General features: G+C 45.4%; 1 protein-coding gene across 1 annotated transcript in view; it reads left to right on the forward strand.

The window, feature by feature from the left end:
* Positions 1-469: 469 nt before the first annotated feature.
* The window catches only part of EFCAB2 (EF-hand calcium binding domain 2), a 32,402-nt gene continuing 18,781 nt past the window's right edge, over positions 470-14,090 (forward strand). Inside the window, exon 1 of the mRNA XM_040598947.1 lies at positions 470-1,199. Within this exon, the coding sequence (XP_040454881.1) occupies positions 761-1,199 (439 nt within the window). The 5' untranslated portion in view covers positions 470-760. The remainder of the gene's footprint in view (positions 1,200-14,090) is intronic.

A 14,090-nucleotide genomic window follows, 5' to 3' on the forward strand; every position in this document is an offset into this window, starting at 1 on the left:
AAGAAACCCTATTTGGGTTCAGTTTGGTTTTTGAAGTTTCAGGCTTCCATGAATACTGAGCACACTGTAACTGTTTGCTTGAGAGGTGGAGATGAGCACGCGAGGAGTCATCATCCACACGGGCTTTGCAAAAATTTAACATCTGACAAACAAGCACCTGCTGTGGCGAGGACGAGGTTTTAGTTCTAGGAATTTCATAAATATTTATTTTCTATGAATATATGGTTGCATCTTGCTGGAATATTAATATTTATATTTTCTCTACTTTCACAGTTGTTTTAGAGTCAGAAGAACCAGGCATCGCAAACGTGTCTGCTAAAACACACAGCTAAATTTAAACCACAGTTTTATTTAATATCGCAAAGACAGAATATTTTAGCTGTTTCGGCAGGATCGTATTTAGAATAAAATGTTCTTTCACTTTCTAAAGCTCAGATACACAGAAATCTCTGCAATTGCTGGGAAACTCTTATTTTTAAGAGAAATGGTGTACCATGCAGTGGCAGGCGGAAGGGCCTCAGCTGGGAGCGGGGCTGCAAGGGCAGCGGTATCCAGCAGTGCCCAGCAGTGCCAGTGATGCCCAGTGGTGCCCAGTGACACACAGGAGTGCCCAGTGACACCCAGTGGTGCCCACTAGTGCCTAGTGATGCCCAGTGATGCCCAGTAGTACCCAGTGACACCCAGAAGTGCCCAGTGACACCCGGGAGTGCCCAGTGATGCCCAGCGGTGCCCCCTTGCAGCCCAGGTGTGGGATTCAGTCATGTTTTCCATCTCTCTAGCACAGTGGCGGGGAGGCGTGGGGCCTTGGGCCGGGGCTGGGCCTCTGCACCGCGATCCAGACTCTGGGCCTGATCGGCGCCCTGGGCTTCTGCACCGGGATCCAAATCCCGACCCTGATCGGCGCCCTGGGGGCCGCGGCCGTGGCTCCGGGTCCGGTGCGGCGCAGCAGGCCGGCACGCAGCGCCTCCGGCCCCTCATTCGCTCTGTACCCCAGCAGGCAGCGAAGGCGGCCGGTGAAGGGGCCCCCCGGGGCGGAGGAGGGCGGCAGCGGCTGCCAGACCGGCCCGGCGCGGCCCGGCGGGCACCTCGGCGCTCCCGGGCAGCCGCGGCGGCGGGAGGAGAGGGCCCGGCCAGGCCCGCGTCGCCATGGCGACAGCGCAGGGCCGCTGGCATGGCGGAGCAGGCGGGGAACGGCGAGGGTAAGGCCGCGCCGGGGCCGGGGCCTGCCGCCCCGCGGGGTGTGCGGGAGGGCCGCGCCGGGCGCCAGCCGAGAGGGGCCGGGCCGGCCGTGGGCGGCGGGAGAGGCTGCGGCTGGCGGGGCCCGGCTGCCGGGCGCTGGTGCCGGGTGGCACAAGGACACGCACGGAGGCACAGACATATGCCTGTACTTGTGCGTGTGTATACACACGGGCGCATGTACAGGTATATTTACACACACGTAGAAATACACCCCCTGCCCCCCCAGCCCTTCCAGGGTGGCCGCACTGCCGCCCCCGCCTCAGGCCTGGCCTCCCCTCAGGGCCAGGGGTGCTTCCCCGGCTCCCTGTCCCCGCCTCAGGCCTGGCCTCCCTGAGGGGCCAGGGGTGCACCCTGGCTCCCTGTCCCCGCCTCAGGCCTGGCCTCCCCTCAGGGCCAGGGGTGCTCCCCCGGCTCCCTGTCCCCGCCTCAGGCCTGGCCTCCCCTCAGGGCCAGGGGTGCTCCCCCGGCTCCCTGTCCCCGCCTCAGGCCTGGCCTCCCCTCAGGGCCAGGGGTGCTCCCCCGGCTCCCTGTCCCCGCCTCAGGCCTGGCCTCCCTCAGGGCCAGGGGTGCTCCCCCGGCTCCCTGTCCCCGCCTCAGGCCTGGCCTCCCCTCAGGGCCAGGGGTGCTCCCCCGGCTCCCTGTCCCCGCCTCAGGCCTGGCCTCCCTGAGGGGCAAGGGGTGCACCCCGGCTCCCTGTCCCCGCCTCAGGCCTGGCCTCCCTCAGGGCGAGGGGCTGCTCCCCTGCGCTCCCTGCCACCCGTGCCACCTGCCCGCTGCCATGTCACCCGTGGCCAGTGCCACCCGCGGGAGGTGGCCACGGGTGCTGGCAGCCGTATGGCTGTGTTACCGCCAGGCAGGCTGCCAGGCACGGATGGCGGCCTCCTCACGGCACAGGGTGGCTTCCAGGGCAGCAGGATCCTGGGGACAGTTGGTCATCGCCACTTGGAGGCCTGTCTGGATGCATCGAGCTCTCGCTGCCAGGAAAAAATAATCTCTGCTGCTGATAGCACCGTGCCTTATTTTTAGAGGCAAGCATGTTCTACTTCAGGGAGTGTTGCCAGAAATTGTGTTTTACAGGCTAAAGGTAATTCCTTCTGCAAGGATATTTGAGTATGGTTTCAAGGAAAATGTCCTTTCTGTAAAACTCACAATATTGTGGCTCCTAAAATCCATCCTTTCTGTAAGTAAACTGGTGTGTGTTGTAGTAGTTTGCAAATTCTGGATGTTGTATTTGAAATAATCTAAATAATGGATTATTTCATACTATTTAGGAAAAAACTAACATAGTCTGTAGAAAAGTCCTGTATAAATAGTTGCTGTGGATGGTGCTGAATGAGTGATTTTGGTAGAAGTATTTCTAGCATGGACTTCACAGTACAGATATTTTACAGAAATTAAGAGGTCAGACTGATGTAGCATCAGTGAGGATTATTCTGAAAGTATAATATCTTTTATATTGTTTTTAATTTTTGTTTAGTTTTGTGAAAGCCTACTTTTTGCATCTTCCCAGTTTTGCAAATGAAGCTGAGGCACAGGGCTGGCGCTGTGATAGAGATGGTAGGATAACAGCCTAGAAGCCTGCCAGACCATCTGAGAAGAGGGAATCTGGTGTTCTGGCAGGATAATAGTAATATTGGGAAGTTCTGACTCCATATATTTTGGGCACCTGTATGTATGATATTGAGATTTTGAACCATTTTGTCAATCCATAGGCAGAAACTTTCAGAGAGGGGAAGTTGTGGGTTTTTGATTGTTTGATTAATGGCTTTTGATGTTGTTTTTGTACTTTCAAAGTGAGAATACTTTGTAAGAAGTTTAATTACTGTATTTCTGAAGACAGATTTTTTTTTTTACACTTCATGTTTTTTAACCTTGTAAAACACTATTCTCAATAGAGTGTCAGGTGTCATCCTCTAAAGAAAAGTTTTGCTGTAATCCTAAATAACCTTGACCCATAAACACCATTCCTGGCCTCACCAGACTTCCCAATGGATCATGGAAAGTGACATACTGGGCTGTGGTTTCCTATCTGTAAAATGAGGACAATAACCTGTATCACACAGACAAGGCACCTCACTCATGAGAATCATAGCATGTTATTAGGCAAACCAGTTGCTTGTTGCCCTGTAAAGGTGTCTCATTATTATAAACACAGTTGAGGTAACCTAACAGTCAGCATCTCATTAAACTGTGGGAGCAATCCCATGAGAATTAAGTCGCTTACACCCATTTCAGAGTTGCTGTTAGACTTGCAGATAGCAGTTAGAGGGTTAATTAGGATTCCCCAATTCTCATAAATCATGCTTTCTTCTGAGGAGCATTCCACATCTATGCAAAATGCAACTTTATTATGCTTCAAACAGAACAATAAATTAGTGGTATTGTCAAATAATTAGTCTTTAGGGTATTCCTTTCAGTTCTTTGTAGAGCTGCAGTTCCACCAGCTTTCATGGTAAAGGTTTCCCTTGGGTCCTATTATTTTCAAGTTTTGTCTGCTTCAAAGTTAAATGCCCACTTAAATGATTTACAGATGTGCATGATGTACTCAAGGAAAAATGGTGAAAGGCCAAATCCTGCAACCTCTTGTACATCATGTTACTCACATGTGTATTACCCTCTCACTTATGCAAATCTTGTGAATAAAGGCTTGTATGTGCGGAAGTGTTAATGGGATCATGCCCATACTATCTGTAGTTACATGTTTTATGTATGAATTTGTATCCTACATTTGTGCTTTCAACTTTATTTAATGCTTTTTCTTTATACCCATCTGATTAAGCTAGACTCTGCTTATTCTTTCTCTTCTGTGTATTTGTTCGTATCTTCCCTCCTATTGTGTGGTTTCTTTCCCTTTTTCTGCTACTTAATTCAGTCTGTTCTTCCATTTGCTCTCAGATACTTTCTTTTTAATTTGACATAACATGTCAGATTTTCTAAGTTTTAATATCTCTGATCTCAATACTGATTTTACTAGAACCTGAAAGCAAAATGTCAGACCGGTAGTGCCTGAAGTAGAACTAGACAGAAGACAAGGCATATTTTTCTCCAGCTGGGATTTAAGACATCACATGAAAGTACATAAAGGAGAGAACGCTCAGTGTTCCTATATCGTTATGGTAATGTTATGTAATTGATCAGTATTAGAGTTTTTCTAAGACTGTATTCTTTGTGCCAGTCAGTGCATCATTAAAATGCAATTAATAAGTCATGAATTGTAATCCAAAAGAAAGTATATTAAATAGTCTGAGCTCCTGTTTCACCCACTTATATCCATATAACACCGAATAACTAGTTCTGGGTAAAAATGTCCCCCAGAAAGGTACCTGACTGTGGTGCAAAGACCTGTGAAGATGGACACTAACCATTCTTCAATGATGGTTTTCTCTGGTGTATGATTAGTAGCTGTTCTGGGTCGTTTGAGTTACAGCTGCAATAATACATAATCAGGACTCACAGATTCTTTTCCCCACTTACTAAACAGTCATGTGGAGGTTGTTAGTGGAGATGGGAAAGAGTTTCCCCCCCAGTTTTAGTGCCTTATGTAAATACAGTAACAGTGTGTTCAATCATACATATATATATGCTCTTTAACTGCCTGGCATGCTGGTGAAATCAGGGATTTACATTTGGTAAGAGCTAGCTACGTATCCCATTCAACTCCTACCTTCTTGCAAAGAAGCAGAGTTACCCCTGCTTCACCTGTCCTGCCAAATCCTCCTGTGTCTGGAGGTGGAATCTGAACCTCCCTTCTCTGTGTCACCTGGCTCTGCCTGGATTCTGTACTGGAGGTACTGAAAATGTCGTGTCAGTGTGCGTTCTCTTTTAATAAAGTTGGGAGTCCAAACTTAGAGACCTAGTAGCTGCCATGAGCGCTGTAGGCAGTCGTAACCATTAATTCTGCTTGGAGCACACTTAATTAACATGAGAGTTTCAAACCTGTCACAGAAAAGCACTTAAACTGTGTATGGCTTTGGGGAATCCTGCTGAATGGGGTAATATGATGCACATGATGCTTAAGCATATGAGTACATTTAAGGGTCTTGCTGTATGAGGACTTTAAAATGTATTTTTGAGAATTTCACAAATAAGCATCAGTATTTGAAAGGTACTAAAGCTCTGGATTAAACACTCACAATAATCCTTCAGGCTAAAGTAGTCCATGAGACAAATTACCTCTAATTTAAAAAGTGGCAGTTTTTCATTTATGGGAAAAAATACAAAATTAGTACAGGTAGTTAAAAATAAGTAGCTTTCATAGGGCTCAAGTAAGCAATATTTCAGCTCTAGAAGAAAATCTGAATATATGAGATCACTTAGGAAATCAGTGTGCAGCTTTATCACAGTGGAATTTACTTACAGATGAACACTGAATATTTTTATATCCTCTTGTTGACATTGCTGTGAGCAATTACATGAGGAGAAAAATTTATAGTTTTTATTAGACTGTAATGCAATTTAACATGCACCTTGACATCAATCTGAGTTATGTTTTAATATTCGCACTCATTTGGGAGTGAAACAAAAAATAAATTATGTCCATCTCCCATGGACCAATGCAGGCTGTAGATCCAATCCTCTTGGCTATAGTCTTGCAGTAAAAGTTGATCTCAGATGGATGTGGAATAGGTAATTGCAGATTGACAGGTTTCTTGTTTCCATGGTGCATAAAATGGCAGAAGTTTTTCAGTTTGGCTCTACTAGCTGACTTATTGAATAAAAAATTGGCTGGTGTGCAGAAAGGCTTTAAACTTTTTGTCTTTTAAACAATGCCAACCAGCATATACGTGGTGCTGACAGGGAGCTTGAGAACTCCCACAAATTATCTTCCCAACAATAGTTAACATGTTATTAAGAATTTCCATGTCTACATACTAATTATTCTGAGATCTGAGGGGTTGGTTTTTTGTTTTTTTTTCAGTATAGGAGTACCTTTATTTTGTGTGAACAGATATTGCTTTGTTGCTATTAGCAATAAAACGTGGCGGGCTAAAGGTTCTGTAAAGAATACGGTCTTCCAGTAACAGAGGTCTGACATGAACCTGTTGTCAAAGATGCTCAACATTTAGCCCCCAGATGAGAGGTGGCCGTGCAGACAGGGGTGCTGGTCACACCACTGCGCTGCCCTGGCCAAATCCTGCCATGAGGTCTGGCTGCCACTGCTGTTTTTCTGCCATGGGAGTATGATTGAGGTGAGGGGCAGAAGCTGAAAATAGCTCCTACGCATTTTGTGAGGTATCCTAAGGGGAGAAGTAGCTGTGGCAGCGATGTCCCAGCCCGGCCTGTGCAGAGGTGGCCACAGCGATCGAGAAGGGCACGGGACCGTCAGAGATGGGGTTAAGGGTGCTGCAGGAGGTGGCCAGGGGAGCGGGGAGCTCCCCATGTGGACCTCGCAGGTACCCAGTGCAGGGGTAAAAGCTCTTGGTACAGTAAGGGGCAGGAGGTCCCAAACCTACCTCTGCCTGCCACAACTTTTGAGGTTGGATTATGTGACAGGTCCCGGGAGACAGTTTTATAAATTATCTTAAATTGTAAATGTCCATCTTCTAAGAAAATATATACTCCCAGCTTTTTTGGAAATGTGACATCCTTACTGTTCCATGTTATATAGGTGTGGGTAGTACGTGTAATCCCCATGAATGTAAAATTGGAAGGGATTTCCTTGAGTCCAGCCTGGGGCTGTGACCAACCATAAATTTCAAAAGCTTACCAAGATCCATTTTATGGATGGTAAGGATTATTGTGTCACTGGTGTAAGGTCCCAGGAGGTTCTGGTACTGTTACTGCTGATGGTCAGGTTGAAAATTGGATGTGAATCCTGAAATTTATCCATTGTATCCTTTTTCTCCCTGTTTGCTAGCTTTCTCCTTTAGCTTAGCCTGCCGCAAACAGCTATAGAAGTAAGTCTTATTCCCCATTGATGATAAATGTGAATGTCTTAAATTTGTCAGCTGAAATGCTGTTCAAATTCAGAATATTATTCTTAGGCAAACAAAAGAAAATTGGAGGTTTACATTCGTTCACGATAGGTAAGGAAAGTGATTTAGCAATGTAAGTGATACTTTCAAGACAGCTCCTTAAACAACAAGCAGCTGCCGCAAACCCCTGTAATCCCTTGCCATTTTGTTGCACTGTAACAGTCCCTCTGCCTTTGGTCAAAGCCCTCATGCCAGAGTAGTGCAGGTAGAATTGCAACCAGTCCGTATTTTTTTTAAACCCATTTCAGACCCTGTCTAGCAAGTTGAGAGGCTTGTGACATGTTATATAATAACAGCATGTATTAAAAGTCATACTTAAACCCCCTCATTCTCCCGTTATATTGTAGACATTAGGGTTCTTTCAAAAGAAGAGAGTTTACAGACTGCTGTATTCTAGCGCTGCGGTGCTGCAATTAAACTTTATAATGGCTTATGTTTACAATAAATTAATTCTTGGAGCACTAATACCCACTTGATTCTGGTCCCTGGTTCCTGACCACTTCAGCAATCAGTGTCTAGAGGCAGTTCAGCAGGCATATTCAATTTATGAGATATTCGGTGCAGCCACACATGCAATTAGATGTACCTGCACGCTGCTGGTGACGAGTTATACAGTGCCCTGTTGGGGCCATCCTGCATCATTGGCAGAGCGAGCTGCTGTTGTGGGGCACGCAGCAGCATGTGAATTACTGCATTTTGGTGGAGCTTGCTGTGGTGCACCTGTGTTTTAGGCTGTGAGTGTCAGAGTTGTCCATTGTGGCTCTGCCAAGCGCTTCTGGGGTCAGCACTGTGGAGAGTCCAGGAAAAATGGAGACAGATGCCCTCTGCGACCACACAGCATAGCAGCATGGATTGTGTTCTGCCGGTGTCGCAGCCTGTGTAGGCTCTTCCTTTTCAGCAGCAGCCGGAGGTATAGCAAGACTCTCAGCATCACCAGGAAAGCTATATATCCTCACAGGGCTGTTTGCTGTTGGTGATGAAAGAGAATATAAGTATGGGCTAGACATAACTCTTTCATTATATCCCAGGTGTGGCTGAGATGAAAGATACAGAACAAATTGCAACAGTGGAGATTACTGTTTTTGCCAGCTCTGAGCTGCAACAGGAGTGCTGTCTGGTACAACTGCTGGAGTTGGGATTTCAGGGATGTGCAAAACACCACTAATGGAGATTTATGCTGAGCTTATCTCTGCCTTATGAACAGGGAAACTGCATGCAGCCGGTATTGACTTTAAAAAAAGTGTCACAATTATTTTTTGCAGGCTAACAAATGTCAATGGCATATCTTTCACTTCACTGTAGGAAGGATAACATTATGACTTTCCTCAAGAGAAATATAAGATATTAATTGTATATTATCTGTGAATCACAGGCATACAGGAGGCAATCCAGATCTGTGTATAAGTGGGACTTCCTTGCTTTCTTTGCATGACTGGAGGTATATCTCCACATCCTCTGCTCAGAAGAGAAGATCTTTATATCAAAAGGAAAGGATTTTCCCTCATTGTTCTGCAAGTTAGTGTGACAAAGCGTGTTGTTTCGTTGCTCAGTGTGGGTTGCATGCAAGGGCAAGTATTTGGCAGCTTCTCTGTGGACACTAGCTAGGAGGAGAGCTTTGCTGTCAGAGCTGGAGCCGTGTAAATGATTAGGGTGGGTGATACTACTCAGAGCTTGCTGCTTTGGCTTATGAAGCTCTAGGCTCCGTGAAGTCCACCACATGAGTAGCTGCAAAATGATGATGTGCCTGGCTGGCTGAAATCTAGGTCATAATTGAGACCTGTTAGGTCCAATTTGGTTACATGTTTCTTCCTGAGAGCCCTTATTGCGTGCTGCTTCCAAAGTAATAATCTACAACAGTTGGGAGACCTATGGAACTATGGCCAGCTGCTTGGGAAGATGAGCAGGGCCAAATCCTGAGAGCCACAGTTGAACATTTCATGCTGTGTCCTGATTGTTGCTCTAAAAATGTTACAGCTGCTCCTGGCATAAAATGTTTGACAGCTTATGAAATGAAAATGCGTGTTGTTATGATCCAGTTCTCAATAGATTTTTCTGTTGTGTAAGGCCACTGGAACTGTCCCATCACAGAGTCTTGGGGCCTGTCTCATCCAGCCCTTCCCTCCAAGAAGTGCAAAAAGGCAAAATGGGTGTGAGGAAAAAAAACATGTTTCAACACATGACTAAATATTAAGGGGAAAATCACCCAAACTGGCTTTTCTGCAAGGACTCTGCAACAACAAATGCACAAAGTGTGGGCAAACAGACTTATGTGAAAGCTGGGAAGAGAGAAACCACTATGGTCAGTGTAGGTACTGTTGCATTTTGAAAGATGCTCAGGAGGACTGCCAAGTGTTTCTGCTCTAAGTAATGATGACTCCAGATTCTTTCAAGCTCTAAGAGATTATTCCTACTTTTTGTCTGAGGTGTGGGCATACACAGGGCATACCGTGCATGCCTGCTGTTTCCAAGTACTATGTATTCTCCGGAGGATGTAGGCACTAAGCTGTGTGTTATTGTTCACAGGATGACCCTGCATTATTTAATATGTGTGTGTGTGTGCGTGTGTGTGTGACAGTGGGTTAGGATACAAGGGCTAAGGGACTTAAGAAGGTCGGGTCAGGGCATTAGCTCTCACTATTGACTGTTTCAGAGCTCAGAGAGACTTTGTGCTCAGGGTGATAAGAATCTGTGAGCTGTAGCTATGAGGGCAGAGCTATGAACTCTAACAGCAAGGTGCTTGTCACTGGGCGCTAACTGCAGTACCCCCAGCAGCCAAGGGGACAGTGGGAGATGGCAGGAGGAGCCTGGGGCTGTGGCTGGCTGGAACGGCACACAGTCCTTAGGGCAGTGGTAGAACAACAGTAATTTGGAGTTGGAGGAGGGCTAGGTGCTAAGTATTGGCTCGTGCACTGCCTGCTACAGGTAGTAATCCTCCTGCACGGTATCACCCTGGCTGGTCAAAACAGAGAGCAGAACACCTGCCTGTGGTGCTCTGTGTGTGGGAATCCAAGTTGCGTTGCCATTCACTGATGGAAGGGCTTCTGCCTACTACTGCCAGCGAGGCGGTGGGTGATGGCCTCCACTGGACCTTTTTCCTTGCAGATGTAAGAGGGATGCTGTAGCATGACTTAGAAATTACTTGCTAGAAAATTTGTAAGAATGTCTTGCATTTTTACCCTGAATTAGGCCTACTTGTGGTTTTCTTTTATGATGTCTTTTTTTCTGGGTATGCTGCTAGGTCTAGAGTGCTTCATCAGCAGGAAAATTTACTGCTGTAGCCAAGTCCTGGCCCCAGCCTCCACAATTCCATTTCCAAGGCTTGGACTAGCCCATCTCAGCTAGGTGCTGCTATGGGCCACTGCCTGCGCTTGCAGCAGCTCAGGAATCCTTGCAGAGTCTGTCTCATCTTAATTTCTTTAACCTGGAACACAGTCATGCTACAGGTGTATGGTCATACCAACCAGCCAGCCACTGCACCTCCATTTCTCCTTTTCGGCAGATGCAGACCAACTCACAAACTTGTTTTGTGCAGAGAAAGTAGGAAGGACCTCCATCCATACCATTCCACCAAAAAAAAAACCCAAACCTGAAAAATGGATCACTCATCAACCCTCAGATAGTGCTTCAGGTTTGAGAAAATTGAACTCTTGAGTATATCTAGGGTGTTCCTTGGTCATTTCCCAGGGTTGCAGGCTTCTCTGCTGGTGCTTATGAAGAGTGGTGCTTTAGTATATATAGATATATATGTAGATATAGCATATCTACACAGATTGTGTACAGTAGAAACATCAGGGCATATTTTGCTGAGCTTTTCCTGGGAGGCATGAAGCGCTGTCACTGACGTGGATTGATACGTACCTGTGTTGCATCACTCAAACTAACTGCCTACAAGGGAATGGATTTTTCCCTAGCAAACCGTACGACTGTAGCATCCTTCCCCAGTATGTCCCAGGGTTGTTAGACTGTGCTTGCCCTCTCCAACAAGCTGCTCAGGAACTCTTTGAGCAGCAGGAAGGAAGGATTTTCTTGCCTGTAGGGCCGGGGAGAGATTAATCACACGCAGCACATGAAGAAATGTAAAGATGATGATGACAAAAGCATAAAGCTGGGAAAGGAGGTTCAGTAGAGCAAATGGGTGCTATCCCGGAGGGAACTCTACTCCAGGGTGAAGAAAGCAGAGCTGACTGGCAGCGTGAGCCACCTCTGCCTGTGTGCATTTCTGTGTAAGGAGCTCAGCCAGGCAATAGGAAGGGCAGGGTCGTAGCCCTTACCACATCCTCAGCACATGCTGCTGCTTCCTTTTTCAGTGGCACCAGACTTGCAGTCCATCTTCCATATGCCTTCCTCACGAGCAAACCCACCCCATGTGCAGCCCTGAAGAGCACTTAGGGGAGTTTTACAGACTGTAAGGAACACTGTATGACATAGCAGGATTCCCACTCAGCCACTCCTAACATTTAACATTCCCCGCCCTTCTTCTCTTCACTTGCAAGTTCTGCTTGTTTGTAAATAGTTTCAGTAAGTTTTGAGTACGTTTGCTTTGCATTTTGTGTGTAGGAAGTCTTTACACCTTGTATTTCTTCAACAAACAAATTGCAATTCTCTGTTCTGGGGACCTCCAGAAAGTACTGGGTGGAACCAGGAAAATTAATGCCTCTGTTACAGAAACCTGAGCGCAGCGGGACTGTCAGGGTCGTAGTAGAGGAAGTGATGCAGAAAATAGTGGTTTATTGGTCCCCTCTAACATACGGACAATTCTGTGTTACAGCAAGCATCTCTTCAGGAATTTGGAGAGGTAGCAAGGGTATCCCTTGTAATTTGCCCTTCTCCATTCCCACAGGCAAATGCATTCTCTACAGCAAGCCCAGGCAGTGGTTGCAGTTCCACTGGGGCTTCATGCTGACATACTTTGCCATCTGCATCCCCCGGCTTTAAGAAGTACAGCGCACCTCTGGGCAGGGCAAGCAAAAAGGATCCTGGTAAGGATGTGGGAGTCAGGTTTACTACAGCAGCTGTTCAAGTTGTTATATCATTATGACTCGGGGCAGATAGGAGTGAGTTATCAAGTACTGAGGATACAGAGTGGTCTCTGTGGACTGGTGCGGGGGCTGTTTGCCCAGCACAGACCAGGCAAAATAATGGCATCTTGCAAAAGCAACCAGAACTGACAGCAAAATGGCTTTGATGACCTGCAAGGATTTGTACCACAAGGGAAAGAAATATTTTTTCCATTGGTGGTGAACCATATTTGATACAAAAGGGAGGGCAGTAGACAAGATTGACCATGACCCCAGCACTTCTGGGGGAGATAACTTGGACAAGAACTTTGTGAATGGTGGATATTCCCTTTCAAATCAGTGACACTTTAATAAGAACTGTATTTTGGAGGCAGTGTGAACTATGGATTTAAACACCTTTGGATATACTAGGTGATGAAAGGCATTGGCTATGGCTTCTTTTCCAGCTTGACATGGCATCCTCCATGGCCTGTTTTGTTCTGTGTTACAGTGTCAGTTAGATAAGAATTTTATGAGCAACGAGAAGCTTGACTGCATATCAAGGCAGCAATAGTTTCTATACTTTTGTTTCTCAGAAGTTGAATTAGTTTGTTAATTGCCTCATTAGTTTTGTTAGGTTTGGTTCCCATGTATATTAAAACATCTGAATCTATGGTAGATTAGAATGTCATGGCATTTATAATACCATCTACTGAACAATCAAAACCTAGGATAATAGTCAGGATATCTTGTTTCGTCAGGTAGTTACTGGCAACTTGTAGCTCCATTAGTTGCTGCAACTATCACAGCCTGGATATATTTCACATGTTGGTATATTGTCACATTTTTTGACACTGAGGTTGAAATGCACAGTTATGTCATTTTTTAAGTCTTTAATGGATTTGTCAACTTCTAACTGAAATAACCAAAATATTCCCATTGTGGTTCTGTGGATTTGAACTTTTTTTTTATTATTACTAACATAATTCTAGAAAATAATCTGTTCCACAGCCAAAGCTGGAGTCAAGATAGTGCTTAATTTTTTACAGCACTTTGTTATATATTTTACCAATGTTACAATTGTCTTATGTAAAGAAGACAAAAAGGAAAAATTGCGTTTAATATTTTTGTGTCAGAATTTGAAGCAGCTTTTGAAGTTAACTTTGCCACAGCCTTCATCAAACTGACAGCCTGTATTTTATTATCAGACATCAAATTAATTACCTGATTTTTCTAAAACTCTTATTTGCTGCTGGTGGTTTTGTTCTCATGGTTATTTGTATCATGTGCCATGGGGTTGTGCAAAGATTGTTCTGGTCGTTCCACTCTGAGAGCTCCATTCTGTGTATCTATTTTTAAATATAGTCCCTTTATTTTTATTCTCCATTAGTTTTCCATAAGGCAGTTACTGTGATGGCAACAACCAAGTAATTTTTCAGCTCTCACATGTACTACCATTAGGAAAAGAGGTATAACAATAAGGTGAGGTTATGCTCTTAGTCCAAGGTTGCTCACAAACATAATGATGAGTGTAGGGTTTTGTTTTTGTTGATTCACACTGATGATGGGGTTTGCTTGCATATCTAGATACCACATGGTGTATGCTGTGATGAACATAAACGATAGGGAGCAGTGATATGGCTAGTTCTCAACAATTCTGAAAAACACGAAATAAAAGCTTTTGCTGTTCTTGAGAAATCATTTTTACTTCTTTCAGAATGCTTGAAAGTGACCTCTGCAGAAACCAGTTAAGCTTATTTATTCTTTCTACACAAAACTAAAATTCAAATTGCCCAGGTATCATCTGTGATCACATGGAATGCTTCTTATCCAGGAGAGAAAGCAGCATCCCTTTCCTGAGTCTGCAGGCCATAGCCTG

This window comes from Falco naumanni, chromosome 6 (genome assembly GCF_017639655.2).
Source record: "Falco naumanni isolate bFalNau1 chromosome 6, bFalNau1.pat, whole genome shotgun sequence".
In the NCBI taxonomy this organism is placed as follows: Eukaryota; Metazoa; Chordata; class Aves; order Falconiformes; family Falconidae; genus Falco; species Falco naumanni.